This window comes from Neoarius graeffei, chromosome 26 (assembly GCF_027579695.1).
Source record: "Neoarius graeffei isolate fNeoGra1 chromosome 26, fNeoGra1.pri, whole genome shotgun sequence".
Classification (NCBI taxonomy): Eukaryota; Metazoa; Chordata; class Actinopteri; order Siluriformes; family Ariidae; genus Neoarius; species Neoarius graeffei.
In genome coordinates, this window is record NC_083594.1 from 49,202,934 (window position 1) to 49,224,927 (window position 21,994).

The 21,994-nt window shown below is 41.3% G+C and overlaps 1 protein-coding gene across 3 annotated transcripts in view; it reads right to left on the reverse strand.

The window, feature by feature from the left end:
- fgd5a (FYVE, RhoGEF and PH domain containing 5a) overlaps positions 1-21,994 on the reverse strand; it is a 107,938-nt gene that overhangs the window by 74,999 nt on the left and 10,945 nt on the right. For all 3 annotated transcript variants that reach the window (XM_060910678.1, XM_060910679.1, XM_060910677.1), the window contains exon 3: positions 786-903. In XM_060910678.1, coding sequence (XP_060766661.1) covers positions 786-903 — 118 coding nt within the window. The remainder of the gene's footprint in view (positions 1-785; positions 904-21,994) is intronic.

The following is a 21,994-nucleotide window of genomic DNA, read 5'->3' on the forward strand; positions in this document are numbered from 1 at the left end:
ATAAAGATGTGTTTTGACAAGATTTTTGACTTTTTCAGAGCGAGAGAGAGGAAACTTGTCTTGTAACATTAACATAACTATAAATGGATAAAAAATACAACACTTGTTGGTAAATTTCTATGGTATAAGAGGAATAAAACACCTTGAAATGTGCTGCTAAAGGAAAATATCATGTCAGGTCGCATCACACCATCTTGTCGTTGATTATTTTCCTATAACAGTACATCTTGTCATGTTTTATTCCTTCGATATTATTAAGGAAGGGGCGGCACGGTGGTGTAGTGGTTAGCGCTGTCGCCTCACAGCAAGAAGGTCCGGGTTCGAGCCCCGTGGCTGGCGAGGGCCTTTCTGTGCGGAGTTTGCATGTTCTCCTCGTGTCCGCATGGGTTTCCTCCGGGTGCTCCGGTTTCCCCCACAGTCCAAAGACATGCAGGTTAGGTTAACTGGTGACTCTAAATTGAGCGTAGGTGTGAATGTGAGTGTGAATGGTTGTCTGTGTCTATGTGTCAGCCCTGTGATGACCTGGCGACTTGTCCAGGGTGTACCCCGCCTTTCGCCCGTAGTCAGCTGGGATAGGCTCCAGCTTGCCTGCGACCCTGTAGAACAGGATAAAGCGGCTAGAGATAATGAGATGAGATGAGATATTATTAAGGAAGCAAATATAAAGACCTAGGACTAAAAAAACCCCACATCTGGTTGTAAACCCATTTAACAAGTATAATACTTTTGTTTCTTGCTAGCATTACAAAAAAGACTGATCCAGTTGTTTATTTGGTGGATCTCACCTGTCTTTCAAAGCTCTGATCAGCGCAGCCTTCCTCTTCCTCAGATGTGCGTCCGTGGTCTTCCTCTGTGAAATTTGGTGCAGGGGCCTGACACACTGGGAAAGGTTCTGTGTATGCACTGAGAGACAGAGAGAGAGAGAGAGAGAGAGAGAGAGAGAGAGAATATAGACAGAACGTCAAAATGAGAGAGAATTTCACACAATTACACCATAATATCTCCTCGGGGCCGATAACACTCCAATAATCTCCTATAGTGTTGATTGTAATAAAGTATTACAGGTCTGTATTTGGGGCGGCACGGTGGTGTAGTGGTTAGCGCTGCCGCCTCACAGCAAGGAGGTCCTGGGTTCGAGTCCCGTGGCCGGCAAGGGCCTTTCTGTGTGGAGTTTGCATGTTCTCCCCGTGTCCGCGTGGGTTTCCTCCGGGTGCTCCGGTTTCCCCCACAGTCCAAAGACATGCAGGTTAGGTTAACTGGTGACTCTAAATTGACCGTAGGTGTGAGTGTGAATGGTTGTCTGTGTCTATGTGTCAGCCCTGTGATGACCTGGTGACTTGTCCAGGGTGTACCCCGCCTTTCGCCCGTAGTCAGCTGGGATAGGCTCCAGCTTGCCTGCGACCCTGTAGAACAGGATAAAGCAGCTAGAGATGATGAGATGAGGTCTGTATTTGGCTTTGCTTCTATTTTTGCCCACAGCCTCACTGTGGATCCTGAAATCCAAGCGCCAGTTAAAAAAAAAAAAGTCTTGGCAAGCTTACCTGTGCAAGCTTATTTACACTCCTTTAATTTCAGTCTGAACGCATGAAGGTTTGTCGATTGATGAAGTACGGCCAAGGAAATCAAATCAAAGATTTCATTCTCTCTCAAAACCACACAGACTCTGAATCACTTCAGTCTGAGTTAAAATTTGGGAGTCTATGCTGAAGGGTTCTTTAGTTGTCCAGCTGAAGGAACCCTTAAAGCTTTTATGTAGAACCTTACAACAGAGTGTTTGATTATCAGAAAAGGTTCCAAGTAGAACCTTTGTTCGAAGAGCAGAGCCCTTAATAGTCCAGCGAACCCTTTTAAAGAACCATTTTCTCAGAGAATACAGCAATGAACTATAGTGGTGCTTGAAAGTTTGTGAATCCTTTAGAATTTTCTATATTTCTGCATAAATATGACCTAAAACATCATCAGATTTTCACACAAGTCCTAAAAGTAGATAAAGAGAACCCAGTTAAACAAATGAGACAAAAATATTATACTTGGTCATTTATTTATTGAGGAAAATGATCCAATATTACATATCTGTGAGTGGCAAAAGTATGTGAACCTTTGCTTTCGGTATCTGGTGTGACCCCCTTGTGCAGCAATAACTGCAACTAAACGTTTGCGGTAACTGTTGATCAGTCCTGCACACCGGCTTGGAGGAATTTTAGCCCGTTCCTCCGTACAGAACAGCTTCAACTCTGGGATGTTGGTGGGTTTCCTCACATGAACTGCTCGCTTCAGGTCCTTCTACAACATTTCGATTGGATTAAGGTCAGGACTTTGACTTGGCCATTCCAAAACATTCACTTTATTCTTCTTTAACCATTCTTTGGTAGAATGACTTGTGTGCTTAGGGTCGTTGTCTTGCTGCATGACCCACCTTCTCTTGAGATTCAGTCCATGGGCAAATGTCCTGACATTTTCCTTTAGAATTCGCTGGTATAATTCAGAATTCATTGTTCCATCAACAATGGCAAGCCGTCCTGGCCCAGATGCAGCAAAACGGGCCCAAACCATGATACTACCACCACCATGTTTCACAGATGGGATAAGGTTCTTATGCTGGAATGCAGTGTTTTCCTTTCTCCAAACATAACGCTTCTCATTTAAACCAAAAAGTTCTATTTTGGTCTCATCCATCCACAAAACATTTTTCCAATAGCCTTCTGGCTTGTCCACGTGATCTTTAGCAAACTTCAGATGAGCAGCAATGTTCCTTTTGTCGAGCAGTGGCTTTCTCCTTGCAACCCTGCCATGCACACCATTGTTGTTCAGTGTTCTCCTGATGGTGGACTCATGAACATTAACATTAGCCAATGTGAGAGAGGCCTTCAGTTGCTTACAAGTTACCCTGGGGTCCTTTGTGACCTCACAGACTATTACATGCCTTGCTCTTGGAGTGATCTTTGTTGGTCGACCACTCCTGGGGAGGGCATCAATGGTCTGGAATTTCCTCCATTTGTACACAATCTGTCTGACTGTGGATTGGTGGAGTCCAAACTCTTTAGAGCTGGTTTTATAACCTTTTCCAGCCTGATGAGCATCAACAATGCTTTTTCTGTGGTCCTCAGAAATCTCCTGTGTTCATGCCATGATACACTTCCACAAACATGTTGTGAAGATCAGACTTTGATAGATCCCTGTTCTTTAAATAAAACAGGGTGCCCACTCACACCTGATTGTCATCCTGTTGATTGAAAACACCTGACTCTAATTTCACCTTCAAACTAACTGCTAATCCTAGAGGTTCACATACTTTTGCCACTCACAGATATGTAATATTGGATCGTTTTCCTCAATAAATAAATGACCAAGTATAATATTTTTGTCTCATTTGTTTAACTGGGTTCTCTTTATCTACTTTTAGGACTTGTGTGAAAATCTGATGATGTTTTAGGTCATATTTATGCAGAAATATAGAAACCTCTAAAAGGTTCACAAACTTTCAAGCACCACCGTCGTGATGGATTTTGTGAGGTTGTATAAACTGTAATGCTTTATTTAGCGTTTTAAAAATGGAAATTGTTGTGAACTAATTTATAAAATAATATTTTATATCGTTTGATTAAATATATCAATCAAACACTGGAAGCCTGGCAGTGCTGGGGCTCGAATCTCCAGAGTCTTATCCATCACTGCCCCTGAAATATACCGAAATAATTTCAGCTAAACTGAGATTCTTTTAAATCCTTGCCTTGTGCTAAGAATAACTCCAGATTCTTATTTCCACTCTAAAACCGAAGCTCTAATCCCAATCTGTCAAACTGGTAAATCACACACCACGCTGGTTTCCTCTGCTGCCTCTAGCTGACATGTTAAATGCACTTCAGAGAGCGACAAAACGCTAACATCCCCAACTGTTCACTGAGCTAATCGACCGTACTACTCCACACTCCAACTGCTCAGAGAGCCAAGAGGCCGCCACGCAGCCATGATACGCCCCTCTTACCAATGTGAATGCCCTTTCTGTGGCTTGTCGATGAAAATAAACCCCACATAAACGTCTCAGAAAAGCATATTTTGCATTAGACAGCGACCACAATGTCCAACAGAGCGGAAATTATCCTTTTACCAAGGAGAAACCTATTCCCTCTTGTCATTTGGACCAGTCCTGGTGCGAATCGCTTTCTCTCGTCGTCTCTTCTCTGGCTTGGAGTAGTAACATGCATGGCTGGGGCCAGATTGGGAAGGCACTAACAGGCAGGGGGTGAAAGTGAGCTCAGTAGGCAAGCAGTGGGCACTTAGATCACTGAAGCACAAACATGGCCCCAAGGAATAAATATGCAGAAATGGCATTAATACGCAGATGCTTCTGCAGCCATAAACACACACACACGCCTTGCAAAAAGTTTCAAAATCTTATATTATGGTCAGGAGTAGTGTTTTAGCATTTTCATACGCTTCTGGTCGGATTAAATCGAACACATCTATCCAACCCCATTGCTTTTACACCTTCAAATTTGTTATATGTTTATGTTTCACTGATCAACTGCGTATTACGAGAATATTCCTGCATGAATGGTCCATTCCTGTCACATTCATACAGAACTGCCAAACTGAAGTGCGATGGTGTTAATCTGACTTATTAACCATTTCAAGATGTCAAACGGCGGTGCAGTGGTTAGCACTGTCATGTCACAGCAAGAAGGTTCTGGGTTCGAACCTACCAGCCGACCGTGTAGCGTTTTTATGTTCTCCTTGTGCCTGCGTGGGTTTCCTCCTACAGTCCAAAGACGTAGTCAATTGGCTACTCTAATTTGCCGGTAGGTGTGAATGTGAGTGTGAAGGTTGTTTGTCTCTGTGTTAACCCTGCGATAGATTGGTGACCTGTCCAGGATGTACCCCGCCTCTCAAAGTCAGCTGGGATTGGCTCCAGCTTCTCCTGTGACCCTGACAGCTCAGTGTTAGAGATAATGGATGGATGGAATTTATGTCAAGCACATTAAGTCAAAATAACAAGATAGTAAAGAAAAATAATGTCGTGTCGTGAAATAGTAATGAAATAATAATGAGTCTTTCAGCTGAATAATGTGATATGAAGAAAAAATAGCAACAATAATTTGAAATAACGAGATGTTATTTTGAAATAATGGCAAAATATCTTGAAATAACGAGTCATTACGTCAAAATAATGATATGAAGACAAAATAACGAAATAATATTTTAAAATAATGAGCTATTAAGCCAAAACGATGACGTACCTTGAAATAATGAGAAGTCGAAATAACAATTTTTTGCTTTCTTTACATTTCTCAAAATAACAGGATATCCAGTCAAAGAAATACTGTAATATTTTACAGTTATTCTACGAAATCGAGTCGTACATGAGCTGATAGCCGATGACGTGCGTAGCACCGACTTGACGAGATTGAGTGGAATAACTGTTTTATTCTATCCACATTCACTGGATTTTGAGAAACAAAGCGTTTTTATTTTTGGCAAATTCGATAAATAAAAACTTCATCCAAAACATCCAGCAAAATAATTTCCGATTCGAATGTAAACAAACCGGCGAAATGACAGCAGCAATTTGTGAGTAGCAATTTGTAGTGGATAGCGCTGTCGCCTCACAGCAAGAAGGTCCGGGTTTGAGCCCCGGGGCCGGCGAGGGCCTTTCTGTGTGGAGTTTGCATGTTCTCCCCGTGTCCGCGTGGGTTTCCTCCGGGTGCTCCGGTTTCCCCCACAGTCCAAAGACATGCAGGTTAGGTTAACTGGTGACTCTAAATTGACCGTAGGTGTGAATGTGAGTGTAAATGGTTGTCTGTGTCTATGTGTCAGCCCTGTGATGACCTGGCGACTTGTCCAGGGTGTACCCCGCCTTTCGCCCGTAGTCAGCTGGGATAGGCTCCAGCTTGCCTGCGACCCTGTAGAACAGGATAAAGCGGCTACAGATAATGAGATGAGATGAGAGACATTCTTACCATCAAATACTTTTACTCCATAGTTTGTTGCGCTTTTTTTTGGTGTATTTTTTGGTGTTTTGTTTTTTGTAATTTATTTCGTCCTCGGTTGGTTCAGCAACACACTCCGACATTTTGTTTTTCTCTACTCACGGTATATATGAGCTGATATCCTCGTAGTAGAGTTGCCAATCAGAGCGTGTGATTGCTCATATCCAGTGAATGTCCATAGAATAGTTTGAAATAAGTTAATAAGTCAAAATAATGAGATACTCCGTCAAAATATCTTCAAAAAATGAGATAGTGGAAATGACATATTCAATCAAAATAATGGCACAGTGGGAATTCCAGTCACATTTTGGTTGAGCGTCTTCTGAGAATTTTACAAACAACTTCCACAATTTTCTCCAAAAGCAGGCACTGAAAGAACATGACGGTGTCGACTAAGAAAAACTAATATTTGCAATGGTTTTATCTTGCTTTCACTAACACTGTGTCTTTCGGTTGACTGTATAGAAGACATCACAAAAAAAAAAACCCAAACAAAAACAAGACAAAAATCCCACAAAATAGCCAGTTCGAACCAAATTTTCCTTACGTACAAAGTCACATGATTTTGTTGTACGGCATTCTACCTCTGTCTCTCTCACTTTCTCTCCCCCAGACACATACACACATACAGGAAGCACACTGGAACACTTTGTGCATAAACACATCGAGGAATGGTTCACACACCCTCACACACTCGATCACTGAAACATGAACTCTGCATTTACCATAGATCCATCCTGCATGAGGAAATTACATTCTCCTCTGAGAGGCGTTAATGATTTTAACACACTGCTGAAGGGTGATGCGACTGTCAGTGTGTTACTTTGTGTGTGTGTGTGTGTGTGTGTGTGTGTGTCTGAGACACATTGCCTGTCTCCTGTGTACAAAAGGTCCTGAAAGTGACCAGCTGCACCTCATACTCATCCCTCACAAGGTTGTGAGCTATGCGCGCGCACAAACACACCGGGGGCGATTTCTCAGAGACAACAAGGGAAGCCGAGCTTCCCCTAAAATTCTCTCCCCAAACTGCGGCGTCTACGACGTTGAATTCTCATTAAAACAATAACTTGCATAACATAATATATGCCCAAGATTGTATTTATGTTCATAACTATCCTGTAACTTATTTGAGTGATGTCTGACGAACTTGCAGTTTGCTACGAGAATCACCTTTGCTGCCAGGCTGTAACCTTTCTTATTTCAATGGGCTCTATGGACTGGCAGCAGTGTTGCCAGATTGGGCGGTTTTAAGTGCATTTTGGCGGGTTTTGAACATATTTTGGGATGGAAAACGTCAGCAGTATCTGGCAACACTAACCGGCAGCCGGGTATCCGTTGCAGTCTACGAGACGGCTCTGAACAGCCAATTTCGACTAGTTGTTATTGGTTAAAATCGACAAAATCGTCACTTCCAGGGAAGCCGGGCTTCTCTGGGACCAAACGAGACAGTGGGAGGAACAAGAAGCCGGGCTGATAAAGGATTATTGGAGGTAGTGTTTGAAAGACATGAGGAGGGCGGTACTTCGGCGAGGAACACGGAAGTATGATCAGTCAGTCCCTAGCGGATGTCGAGAAAGTGTAGTCGTGTGCCAAAGTGCTGTCCGAATTTCTTTTCATATAAACGTTTCTTCTCATTGATGTCTCTGTACATTACTCTGTAAATAAATGTAAATATTACTCGTTGTGCTCCGTTAACTTTCATCCATTCTATCAGTTTGATCATTCGTGAATTCACTCGTTTATTTCATTTGTAGTTCAATCTGGTTGTAGGCTAGCTTGAGCCTTATTGGGATCTGCAGTGCTAGCTGCTAACAGAAATTGGTGAAGTCTCTGGAAAGCACAACCAGCTGGTATGACAGGGTCACAGACCATTTTCTGGAAAAGGAGCGGAGGGCAGAATTTGTGTATAAATAGTGTTCATGTTCATGAATCTGAAGTGTGTATATTGTTCAGTAATGTTAAGAGAATGGTGGGCTCTGTGTTATAGGTTATACCTGGGTATAATATTCAAGGTTCTGTGTGTTGCATAGCCTACCTGGTTATGAATTTCCAGACTGTGTTGCAGAAGATGTTCAAGGATGTGTTGCACAGCTGGGTGTTGTGTTAAAGACTCTGTGTTGCATATCAGGGTATGATGTTCAAGGCTCTTCGTTGAATAGCCAGTGATTTTTGGATGTTTGATATTTTTGATTAAGGATATGAGGCACTAGCCTGGCAAGCCAGACTATAACATGAAATGTACAAGCAAAAATACTTTCTGCCACTAGGTAGGGTTGTCTAGTTCACTATGCTAATGGGGCACACCTTTCTATGCTTTGATATCCGGCCTACAGGTTTTACGATGAATGCGTAAAATGGGCTTCCCCTGTTTTAAAAACCAGCAGCCGCCACTGAAACACACACACCAGGGGTGTAGCTAGGATTTTTAAAGGGTGTGTGTGTGTGTGTGTGTGTGTGTGTCACACACTGACTGGCAGCCTGAGTACATACCCACAAGTTTGTAAATGAAAAAATACATTTGAGAAAATAACGCGGTCTTTGCGTCATTCTTTCATCTCATGTTGCAAGCTGTTGAGACGTCGGACAATGATTCGGCCAAATCAGCTTTATCCGGCAGTGTATGGATAGCGGCTCGACATCTTACCCTAGTCAACCGATGCAGATCTCTCTATTCTTGTTGTCTTACTGCTCATCGGCCAAAATGTTTCTAAGTAAAAGGCGTCGTGGATGACGAATGGCAAAGATGTCAACGATCTTGTCAACGTCGATTGCTCTGCCATTGTGTATTCTTCCACATTTTCTTGATGTTGTGTTCTAGAAACGGCACTAAAACTTTGCTTCGAAGCCACAAAATGCAACTTTGATGGAAAAAAAATATAATAAATAGCCTACCTCTCTTCACGTCGAAAGAAGGAGGAAAGTTTCGCTTGTTTTGACATGGCAAATTATTAACACAAGAGGAAATACTCGTAATTCGCAACTAAAAAGACTGCAGCTACACTGGCAGCTTGACCGTGCTTTCTAGGGCCATCGTGTTGCGCTTGCGCAGAACTGGGTTTTCGCGACCAAACCACAGGAAGTCCATACAAGGTTATAGAAACCCTAATGAGGCTGAGGTGACAATCTAGTTTAAAAAAAAAAAAGTTAGAAAAATTACAGTGGGCGCTTTTCTAATATTCTTATGCAGCTATAGATAGTTTTCACATGACGTCACAGAGTCGGGGATTCCCTAGTGGCGGCCATCTTGCGGGTCAAGCTTACCGTACGGGTCACTGAGCACACATTGTAACGCGTGAGTACAAAGTCTTCAAAAGAACCCAAGCAGGCTATTTAAAGCTAGCAATGGTGCACACCTGTTGTATTCACGGCTGTCGTAATAGGTCAGATGATGACGTCAAGCGGAGCTTTTATGGAATTCCCACTGTACGGGAGCACGAAGGCGAGCAAACAAAGAAACTCAGCATACAAAGGAGAAATCTATGGCTCGCAAGAATCAACCGCAAGGATTATCAGCCTTCCAAACACAGCAAAGTCTGCTCCGATCATTTTATAAGTGGTAAGTTGTTTAAATAAACAATCAGTTGTAAACTTCCAATGTTTACATACCTTGGCTGTAATTAGGACACGACTGTCACTTGGTTTTATATGGTGGACTTCACGGACCCAGCCACAGACAAAATAATTGTATGACTCCAGCGACTTGTATGCTTTGAGGTCGTCAAGTGTGTAGGCACTTTTACTACTCACGAAATAGTTCACAATATCAGGGTACGATATGGATGGCAGCCCTGCATAGTCACTTGAAAATGCATCTTTGTCCACTTCGTAGGGGTCAATTCCCCCAATCAAGGCCAGTTTGGCTGCATACCGTTGTCATGAGATGTCGTCCAATGTATCTATATACTTCCGTTTGCTTGATTTTGCCGACATTGATCTTTATTTTAGAAAACTGACTATATAACTTTATAAATTCGTCCGAGATAACGTAGCCGGTAATGGCGATGGTCCGTTTTGTTTGCCCCACAAGATGGCGGCTGGAGGGCGTTCCCCGGAATGCCGTGACGTCAGTGAAAACTACCTATTGAACAAATGTATGGTCCGACAAAGGGGGGGGGGGGGGGGGGGTGTCACGGGCACCCCAGGACCCCCCCCCCCACACACACACACAGCTACGCCCCTGCACGCGCGCACACACACACAACATGCAGCGTGATGAAGCGTACTTTACTAAATTCTCATTTTCTGATAAATAAGGGATACTAAGTCATTTGTTTAGAGCCTTCATAAATAAATCAAAATTAAGGACATTTTTTGATGCACCAATCATAAACAAGTCTCTCTCTCTCTCTCTCTCTCTCTCTCTAATTTCAACCCCAATTCAGTTAATTTTTGTTTGATACAAACCAATCCTGAAACACACATCTTGTTGCTCCAATATACACTCAACTTCCTGCATTTCATTTCCTGTCTTCTTCAAATCGTCATTAAACCGAGGCAATTATGGAGCTGAGAGCTTCTTTCCTAACCGCCGTGCTTTAAAACAGCCAGGAGCTAAATTTAAAGCCCTAAATTACTGCCAGAGAACACGGCTTTCCAATGCTACAACATCTCCGTGTGTGCTTTTTGTCTGTCTGCTTTCGCTGAAGGCCTGTAATACAGTCTGTAATGCAGCTGATTTCAACTTTAAGCGCTAACAGCCAGTGTTTTTATCTTCCAATCCATGCAATAGCGCTATTACAGAAGATAAGCATCGCTGGAATGGCTTCATTACCAGACTTCATTTAACATAACAGGGGAAATTTAAATGCAGATGATGGCATGATGAGTAGGCGTCTATTGAGTGAAGAAAAGTACAGTATTGTAATGTGTTTGAGATAGAAATGCAGAATGAAGAGATGTGGCCGACTGGCATGGGTTTCGTTAATAAAGCAAGCGCCATTTTGGTGTGCGTGTGTGGGATATTTTTCTGATAGAGAGTAGCAATAGTGGGAATGAAATTTCCACACAATGGAATATTTAGCGATGCAAAAATTAGTTATGAAATATTTATCATACATACGTATATGTTATTATTCTATCCTCATTCACTGGATATGAGCAATCGCGCACTCTGATTGGCTACTCTACTACGAGGATATCAGCTCATATACCGTGAGTAGAGAAAAACAAAATGGCGGAACGCATCAAGTCAGAGATATCACTTTGTTATCAAGTATTTAAAAGAAACAGATATAGCTAAAAGAATATCGTCCCCCACCCAATATCTCCTGTTCTACACTCCAGCACAGTCGGTGGCAGTAATGCACCTTTAAGTTGGTTTGCCAACCACCAAAAAATCCTAAAGAAGAAGAAAATGGTGGAGCGTCTTGCTGAACCAACCGCGGACGAAATAAAAACTCGACTCGAAAACAAAACCCCAAAAAAGTACAAAAAAGCAACAAAATATGGAATAAAAGTATTTGATGGTAAGAATGTATCTTTTTTATTTTTCAAGAATTATTATTATTATTATTATTACAGAATTTTTCACAAATTGCTCCTGTCATTTCGCCGGTTTGTTTAAGCGGAAATTATTTCGTCGGACGTTTTGTATAAAGTTTTGATTTATCGAATTTGCTAAAAATAAAAATAAAAATGCTCCTTTCTCAAAATCCAGTGACTGTGGATAGAATAAAACAGTTATTCCACTCAATCTTGTCGTACATGGCTTATAGGCTATCAGCTCACATATGACTCGATTTCATGGAATAACTCATCTCATCTCATCATCTCTAGCCGCTTTATCCTGTTCTACAGGGTCGCAGGCAAGCCGGAGCCTATCCCAGCTGACTACGGGCGAAAGGCGGGGTACACCCTGGACAAGTCGCCAGGTCATCACAGGGCTGACACACAGACACAGACAACCATTCACACTCACATTCACACCTACGCTCAATTTAGAGTCACCAGTTAACCTAACCTGCATGTCTTTGGACTGTGGGGGAAACTGGAGCACCTGGAGGAAACCCACGCGGACACGGGGAGAACATGCAAACTCCGCACAGAAAGGCCCTCGCCGGCCACGGGGCTCGAACCCGGACCTTCTTGCTGTGAGGCGACAGCGCTAACGACTACACCACCGTGCCGCCCTATGGACGACATACCTCCTTTTATTTGGTAAATTTGAAGTCAGTTTCAGTGATGTTCAAATTTTTCTCATTGAGACAGTGTACTTTGTAATGCGCATGTATTTTATGATTACAAGTTTCTCTTGGCTCCAGTATATTTATTATTTTTTAACTATTTTTTTAAATTAAATTTTTAAACATCAAACATATCTTAGTTGACTGATGACATTTTGCTGAAATACAGAACTCTGAAATTTCTTATTTATGTAAGAAATAAAATACATTACTCCTAGGGTGTCCCGTTATCGGAAAATAATCAACAACAGGGTGGTGTAATGCAGCGAGACACAAAGCGATTGATTGTCACCACCCAGAACATGATCATTTGTCCAATAACAGCATATCCTGAAATATTTTATTCCTCTTATACCACATCACCGTTACACTGCTTATCAGTTTATAGTTATATTTAATGTTGTGGAACTGGAGACTCCTTCCATGATGTTAAATAAACATCAGAAAATTTCACCATATCAACCAATACACTTTTCAAAAATCTGTCTATGTTCATATATTTTTTAAAAATTTACTTGAATTATATAGTAGCCAGCCCCACTATCAGATCTGCTGTTGTGGAGTGGATGAAAATAAATCAGTACCTCCTGACGAATCAGAATCGAGTATTCGACAGTGCTGTGATATAATGTGAGAGACATATTATTCTGCTCTATTAAAAAAAACAATCAACATAAATAAATGAGGAGTCACTGAATTTTGTTCGATTGATAACCTCAAATTAGAAAAAGTTGGGATAGTATGGAAAATACAAATACAAAAAAGAAAGCAGTGATTTCTAAATTTACTTTGACTTGTATTTCATTGCAAACAGTGTTTCAATGGGGTGGCACGGTGGTGTAGTGGTTAGCGCTGTCGCCTCACAGCAAGAAGGTCCTGGGTTTGAGCCCCGTGGCCGGTGAGGGCCTTTCTGTGTAGAGTTTGCATGTTGTCCGTGTGGGTTTCCTCTGGGTGCTCCGGTTTCCCCCACAGTCCAAAGACATGCAGGTTAGGTTAACTGGTGACTCTAAATTGAGCGTAGGTGTGAATGTGAGTGTGAATGGTTGTCTGTGTCTATGTGTCAGCCCTGTGATGACCTGGTGACTTGTCCAGGGTGTACCCCGCCTTTCGCCCGTAGTCAGCTGGGATAGGCTCCAGCTTGCCTGCGACCCTGTAGAAGGATAAAGCGGCTAGAGATAATGAGATGAGATGAGTGTTTCAATGACCCCAAGATATTTCATGTTTTTTTTCTGGTCACCTTCATTTCATTTGTTAATATCTGCCCATTCCTGCATTTCAGGCCTGCGACACATTCCAAAAAAAAGTTGGGGCGGGGCAGTTTAGGGCCAGTAATGAGGTAAAACAATTAAATAATGATGTGATGTGAAACAGGTGATGTCAACAGGTGACTGTAATCATGATTTGGTACAAAATCAGTATCCAGGAAAGGTCTAGACTTTGAGGAGCAAAGATGAGCCGAGGATCCCCAGTTTTGTTTTGTTTTTTACAAATGCATGAGAATATTATAGAAATGTTTTAAAAAACAACGTTCCTGAAAGAAAGAGAGGAAGGGATTTGGATGTTTCCCTTTCTATGGTGCAGAATATCATTAAACAATTCAAAGAATCTGGAGGAATTTCAGTGCGTAAAGGGCAAGGGCTCAAGCCTAATCTGAACACCCATGATCTCTGATCCCTCAGACTGCACTGCATCATTCATCTATAGCTGATATAAGCACATGGGCTGGGGATTACTTTGGCAAACCTTTGTTAAGCACTACAATACAGAGTTACAGCCACCAATGCCAGTTAAATCTTTGCTGTGCAAAAAGAAAGCCTTATGTTAACTGTGTCCAGAAGCACCACACAGTGGAAACGTCTACTGTGGTCAGACAAATCAGTATTCCAGGTATTTTTTGTAAGAAATGGACGCCGTGTGCTCTGGACCAATGATGAAAAGGACCATCCAGACTGTTACCAGCAACAAGTCCAAAAGCCAGGGTCTGTCTTGATATAGGGTTGTGTCAGTGCCCTTGGCAAAGGTAACTTACACTTCTGTGATGGAGCTCGAATGCAGAAAAGTACACTGAGATTTTGGAGCAACATACGCTGCCTTTAAGACGACATCTTTTCCAGGGAGATTTCAACAAGACAATGAAAAACCACATTCTGCACACATTACAAAGGCATGGCTGTGGAAGAAGAGGGCGCATGTCCCCTCTGTCCCCAATAGAGAATGTGTGGAGGATTTTGAAACAGTAAATATGACAACGATCCTGTACTTTTGCACACATTAAGATTAATAACACTGGTCGACAGCCAAAATGCTTCCGAAATAAATATAGTCAAACTTTACTAGTCGCTGAGAACAAAAATGAAACTTAAAACTGTTCATTGGCTCTAGTTTTCAAGATTGGCTCTATGAATAAATCTATGATTGGGTTTGGATAGTACTTACTTTTTTGGCAAAACAATCAATGATGCAATCTGAAGCTGGTATTGCATCATACATGATATCATATTATTCCTAGAAGTCACTGACGATGCAATCATAAGTCAACTTACATCACTCTGCTGAACAAATTGCCCTATATCGCCTAAAAAAAAAAAATCATACAGTGCTATGCACTCGAGATTAAGTCTTTGCTTGACAAGAGACGCTCGGTTTCATGAATACAAGAGCCAAGCTGCTAAAAAGCACTGAGGACACACTGAATAAGGACTAAACCTATTCAGTACTTATACATAATTGTTTTTTGCCATTTGGTTCATCTCATCTCATTATCTCTCACCGCTTTATCCTGTTCTACAGGGTCGCAGGCAAGCTGGAGCCTATCCCAGCTGACTACGGGCGAAAGGCGGGGTACACCCTGGACAAGTTGCCAGGTCATCACAGGGCTGACACATAGACACAGACAACCATTCACACTCACATTCACACCTACGGTCAATTTAGAGTCACCAGTTAACCTAACCTGCATGTCTTTGGACTGTGGGGGAAACCGGAGCACCCGGAGGAAACCCACGCGGACACGGGGAGAACATGCAAACTCCGCACAGAAAGGCCCTCGCCGGCCACGGGGCTCAAACCCGGACCTTCTTGCTGTGAGGCGACAGAGCTAACCACTACACCACCGTGCCGCCCCATTTGGTTCATAATACATTTTATTTATATAAACTTTTTGCTGATTTTCTCGTGTTACATAAAGAGAACAGGTGAAATATCATGCAAACCAACCATAAACACATTAAGAGACCTGGGTTTACAATTTATACTTAAAACGTTACTCATCTCATCTCATTATCTCTAGCCGCTTTATCCTGTTCTACAGGGTCGCAGGCAAGCTGGAGCCTATCCCAGCTGACTACGGGCGAAAGGCGGGGTACACCCTGGACAAGTCGCCAGGTCATCACAGGGCTGACACATAGACACAGACAACCATTCACACTCACATTCACACCTACGCTCAATTTAGAGTCACCAGTTAACCTAACCTGCATGTCTTTGGACTGTGGGGGAAACCGGAGCACCCGGAGGAAACCCACGCGGACACGGGGAGAACATGCAAACTCCCCACAGAAAGGCCCTCGCCGGCCACGGGGCTCGAACCCGGACCTTCTTGCTGTGAGGCAACAGCGCTAACCACTACACCACTGTGCCGCCCATAAGTATAAAATGTAAAATCTTAAATATCTTGGAAGCCGTAGCCAATCAGCTGTTTTAATTGCCATATTTGAATTCAACACACCAAATTTCATAACAAACAGCCAATTTCATCTCTGGAAGCAGACAACTTCTGAAAAATTGTTGACCAGTGTAATGGGACAAAATAACACCTGAGACACTTCATCACTTGGTGTCTTCAGTCCCTAAACAGCTTTTAAGTGCTGAGAGAAGAAATGGCAACATCATAAAGTGGTAAATGCTTTACCTTCCCAGCTTTTTTTTTAAATGTGTTGCAAGAATCAAAATGAAGTGTTTATTTTGAAAAAAAAAAAATCACGAGGTAAAATATCAAATAATGTGCTGTTGTATTGTTCTGAGTAAAGTACAGGTCAAAGATTATTTACACATTGTTGGTTTCAGTTTTAATTTCAATTTCAACATTCCAGCCCGACTTTTTCTGATTAGGGTTTGTGTAAAAACGAAATCATAAGCAAAAAACTTATGAACTCCAAAAATTGTGTCTGGGAAGGACTGTAGAATTATAAGTGTGATTGAAAAAGGTTTTTAAAAAAAAGGACAAATAAGAATTCATAATTTATTTATTGCTCTGGTGTTCACACTGTGATAAAGAATATCATTGCAGAGTATTTTTATACCCGCAAAAGTTCTTTAAATCTCATTTCAGGTGAATATTCTTTGAAATCGTTTGTCTGAAAAGATTAATCCGATTGTAGATTGTAGGAGCTCCAGCACCGAGCCACAAAACATGCCATAAAAGTCATTTCACTGCACTACTGCTGTAATAAAAACCCTGAAACACGCAGAGGGCTGGGAACCATGACAACAACAACATCTTTGCGGTGAGCCGGTTTTCCTGGCTGTGCCACACCTTGCGTTGTTGTCCAGGGCCGTGGGGGAGTCTGGGAAACGAGTGCTGCCTGTCTCCACCCCATCCCACTGACCCTGTCTCCTCGCCCCTGTCTAGCATTTCCTGTAAACACAGGTTTCCTCCCTTGGGACCACCTGGTAATGAGCTCAGAAGGTCGGGCACCAGGAATGATCTGGGCCGGACCAGACCGCACCAATACAGAATGATGGATATATAACACAGAGCTCTGATGTCATTCTGCTACATCTAAATTGAACAGCCGGTAAAACTCAGACAAATTTAACAGCATAAGAGTCATTCTATAATTAGGGGTACATCTCAAGTCCATGTGCTGTATTTGTCAATTTCACTAACTATTAACTTCAGCCAACGATCTTTTGTACATTAGCACACATTTCTCTTTTATATAATACAAAAAGTCAACAAATTACATCATTTTACTCTGCAAAAATGCATATATAATACTGGAATTTGGTGTTTTTATGCTGTCCGATTTTCCAAATGTCAGGTTTGGTCTTCATATTTACATTTTAAAAAAAGGTTTTTGTTTAAAATTTTTACAAATATTTATTCATGGTAATTATTATAATATGACAAAAGTGTTTAAAAGCCTAAAATGCTTTATATTATAAATTAAATGAAGAATTTTGTGTGCGTCCGAGAAACTTATGTCAACTGTGTTACCCACTGAAACCCCCCCCCCCCCCCCCAAATCGGCAAATGGTTTGGTCCTAAGTCATGTGACCAACATCATGTGATGTCATATCCTCTTTGGTGGGAAATTTGAAGACCGTGTGGTAAGTTTTGAGTTCACCTCTTCAATATTTTCATCAATACTGTTGTATAGTCCTAGAGAGGGTTAATTGTCTGTCAACTGTGTTGTCGACATATTCATATAAACCTGATTTAGAAATTGTATTTACAAAGTATACAGCTAAAGATAATAAAAATATGTATTGATTAAGGTCTTGTAGTGAAAGCTCTGAGGTCTGCAGTGAGCACAACACTCTAAAAATGGCCGAAATGTCAACTGTGTTACCGTCAACTGTGTTACCCATCAGCTATGACACAGTTGAGGAGGAGGATGTTTTTGTCACTTAATCTTCGTATTGACAGACAAACAAACAGAATGATTTAATATGTTCAATTTGTTAAATAAGCTACGTTTCTCTGAAATTGTGTCTAAATGTTGTTTTAACAGTTCACCTGAATTCGTCAGCTTATTTGTAGTTCAATTTAAAACAATAAAAAGCTCTTTTTATCCTAAAAAGTGTCCTCTTGTTCTTCTGCCCTGTCAACTGTGTTACTCCCGTCAATTGTGTTACATTGCCTGTCAACTGTGTTGCAAGTGTTTTTTGTGCTATAAATCTCTTGTGTTTGATGAACTGTAAAATAAAAGATTGGGGATTATCTCTGGATAGGGAAGTCTTGTATAAGGAGGGAGAACAACTCTAAATTCGACGTAACAAGGATTTATGTTGAAAAAAGTGTCATTCTGCATCACAGTGAACCATAAAATCCTATTTATGAAGCTCAAAATTCATATTTTCCATAACAGTTGTACAGATTAATTAAAAACATCTTGTTAATGGACTTAAGCACTTTCAAACAAATGTGTTTTCAAATGTGTAGTATTTTTATATATGTTTAAGATGACATAACATTTATCCGTAACACGGTTGACAAAATAAACAATCAAATGTTCATTTTCATTAAAATATTTTAAAAGTAATTTAAGATTAAGCTTGGCAATTAATTTGTTTAGGAACTTGAGGGTATATACCATGGAAACATATAGGTTATTTATTGAAAAAGAATACTGATATTTTGAGATTTTGCTTTACATGAAATGTACCCCTAATTATAGAATGACTCATGAACATCAAACAGTCTCAAACTTTATTTTGCTTCTCTCTAAAAATGTTGAGCTTGTCTTGAACCTGACCCTTCAAACAGATCGAACCACCAATACATTTTTGTGCTCTTAAACAACGGAAGTGGCATTACTATCATACTACTTAAGCCGTTGTTAAAGTCGCTGTATATGTGGGTTGGTTTTCTTGACAGGTTGGTTTCCTAATATGATAATGAATAAAGAAGATTGCTCACGTCATTCTCATCCAACACTGCATTCATAATATTGTCCTGTTCCTGTTCATTTTCCTTATTATCAACAACTGCATCCAAATGAAAAATCACTGCACTACAAGTTGCCAAAATTCAGTATAATGTACTGAAAATGCTGAGTGAAATGTCAGACTAAAGCACTTATTTCATAAAAAACTTCCATTCATATTCCTAATATAATGTATTTTGCAAAGACCCCATTTACACCTAGGAATTTTATGCATCTCTCTGGATTATCTGCATACAAGTACAAGAGTAAATGCATCCAAGGTACATTTAAAACAAGTGCTGCCAGCCAAAACAAACTTCGCCCGGTAGCACTTATGATGAATATGAAGGAAGATATCATGAAAAAAAAAGGTTTTGACCTTTTTGGTGACCTTGACCTTAATTTTGACCTTGCGTGAGAACATACTTGGCCAATAAACCTGGTTCTGATTCTGATTCTCTGATGCTCTCAGCCAATCAGAACACACTGTACTGCTCTCAGCCAATCAGAACACACTGTACTGCATGGTTGTTACACTCTTACATTCTTACAGCATGATGACACTGTGTATATGAGGCAGCAGCCACAAAAACCTTGATCTTGACCTCAAAATGTTGGAGGTTCAATTTGAGACAAATGCCTATCTATCCTGAAAGTTTCATGAAGATTAGTCCAGCCCATCCATTATCTGTAGCCGCTTTACCCTGTTCTACAGGGTTGCAGACAAGCTGGAGCCTATCCCAGCTGACTACGGGCGAAAGGCGGGGTACACCCTGGACAAGTCGCCAGATCATCGCAAGGCTGATACATAGAGACAAACAACCATTCACACTCACATTCACACCTACGGTCAATTTAGAGTCACCAGTTAACCTAACCTGCATGTCTTTGGACTATGGGGGAAACCGGAGCACCCGGAGGAAACCCACACGGACACGAGGAGAACACGCAAACTCCACACAGAAAGGCCCTCGCCGGCCATGGGACTCAAACCTGGACCTTCTTGCTGTGAGGCGACAGTGCTAACCACTACACCACCGTGCCGCCCGATTGGGCCAGCCATTTGGGCCACCCATTTTCCCATAATATAATTTACAAAAAAACAAAGAAACCCCACCAAAAACAAGACCTCGCCCCCTGGTAACAAATTAAAACATGAGACAAATATTCACCAGATGTTATGCGAGCAAAAATGCATCCACCTTTGACAAACAAAACCCCAACCGATATATTACATCACACACGTCGTCCATAAGTGTGCTTAGGGAAATGAAACCAAACAGGCCACACCTTCTTTTACATAAAAGGGTATGAAATGAGGAACAGCACAAGAAGTTCTTGGTCAATTCAAATGAGCTGATTTGCATTTGATGTTTGATAACGAGACTGGATTTTAATCAAACTGACCAGAGACACAAAGTTCAACTGGATGGAGTTGCAAGGTGCATGGATTAATAAGGTGTGTAAAGCATTACACACAAAAAAAATGATAGTATTTTATTGATGCCATTATGGGTTCACAGCCTCCTAATCGTAGCACGGGTACAATTTATAACAAACCCAACAAGAATCACCTTCTGATAGACCAGGGTGTGAAAGTTATCGATTGATCCTGTCACTGAGCCTCTGTCAGCAGCAGGGGCAATGTCAACCTCTTTACCGAGGGTGTTAAAATCGTCTCTCTGCCAACAAAAGCAGGTCAAAGCAGCTCCAGTGTCCAAGCATCGAGCCCAGATGAAGGGTGGCTAAGAGGGCCTGTCCTTTTTCCCAGTGCAGTCAGCACAAAACACTGTAAGATTGTGGACGCACAAAGAAATAAATCAATAAAGTCAGCAGCAGAAAAGACCCCTGTAGGATGCTCAGAGTGGCATGCAAACAGTACGGAGGCTTCCGTCAAGATACGGCTGCGTATAGAACACAAAGGAGTTTTCCACAAAGAGCAAGGGTCTAAAATTGCAATCGAAAAATCGAGGCTTTACCTTTCAGAGTGTTATGTACAAAGAACAAGGTTTAAAGATGTTCCTTGTAACGTTGTATTGGGGAGTTGAGTCTTTCTACACGTAGTGCAAAGCAGTATGAATGATACAGAGCAAGAATGAAAATTATTTCTGCACATTTCTGCAACGCTGCTCGGATGAAATCAGATTAAAGTGATGCCCTGTGGCCGTTTAAAACGGTTAGTGTCTGTGGCACCATTGGCGATCATTTACCAGAGGTGTGCAACGATGACTCTCGGGTTTTCAAACAGAGGAAAAGAGAGAGTAGAGAGGGCAATTTGGCCATAAACGAATTAGAAATTGACCCTTTCAATGCTCGGGTAAAGGCTCTTACAGCCTGAAGCCCAAAAAGGTTCAATAATAGAAAGAGTCAAACTGCATTCTTCTTCTTCTTCTTCTTCTTATTGTGTGAAAACCCTTAGATCTTCTATACCAGGCTTAATGGAATAACAATACAAGCACTGTACCTCCATTAAACTATCCTCAGCAATATGAATTCTTCTCCAAGAAGACGAAAACCACCTTTTTATTTTATGAACCCTTTCTCATTTCCTCCTTGTTAACATCCTGAACTCAGACTGCAAAGTGAAAAATCACCTCCGATTCTAATCCAGTTTCTTCATTTGCCCCACTATTTGTAACAACACTTCTATCTGGCGTCTTCCAGTGTGCATACGCTGAGGTTACCACACCAGAAATCCAGCAAATGAGAAAGTGAGATAAGCCTGACTGCAAGTACAGTTCATCTTCTTGAACCCGACGAGCCTGTTACCCTGCAGGATGCTCTTCTAATGTACTACACAGATTGGAAACCTGGGTAAGCAGGTGCTCGCAGCTTATTCACATCTGGATCCTTGTTGTCTTACTTGGGTTATTAATCAAACCCCATTGCGGCCTCTGAGCATATTATATGAAGGGTAATAAATTTCGTTATTCACACATCATCTGCACAGCTGGTTATGACTGCAGGCTCAAGTTTGATTCTGCCAAAAATTGTTATTTGATTAAGAAGGAATTAAAATCCAATTGACCTTTGGAGCACTGTAAATACAATTATAATATAATGAGAATTTCCTGCCCATGACTACAGAAATGTACATATATTGAAAACATTAATATCACAATCTAAATCTGGCTAGGAAACAAGCCTACAATTGAGCATCTAACACAGTGTTGTT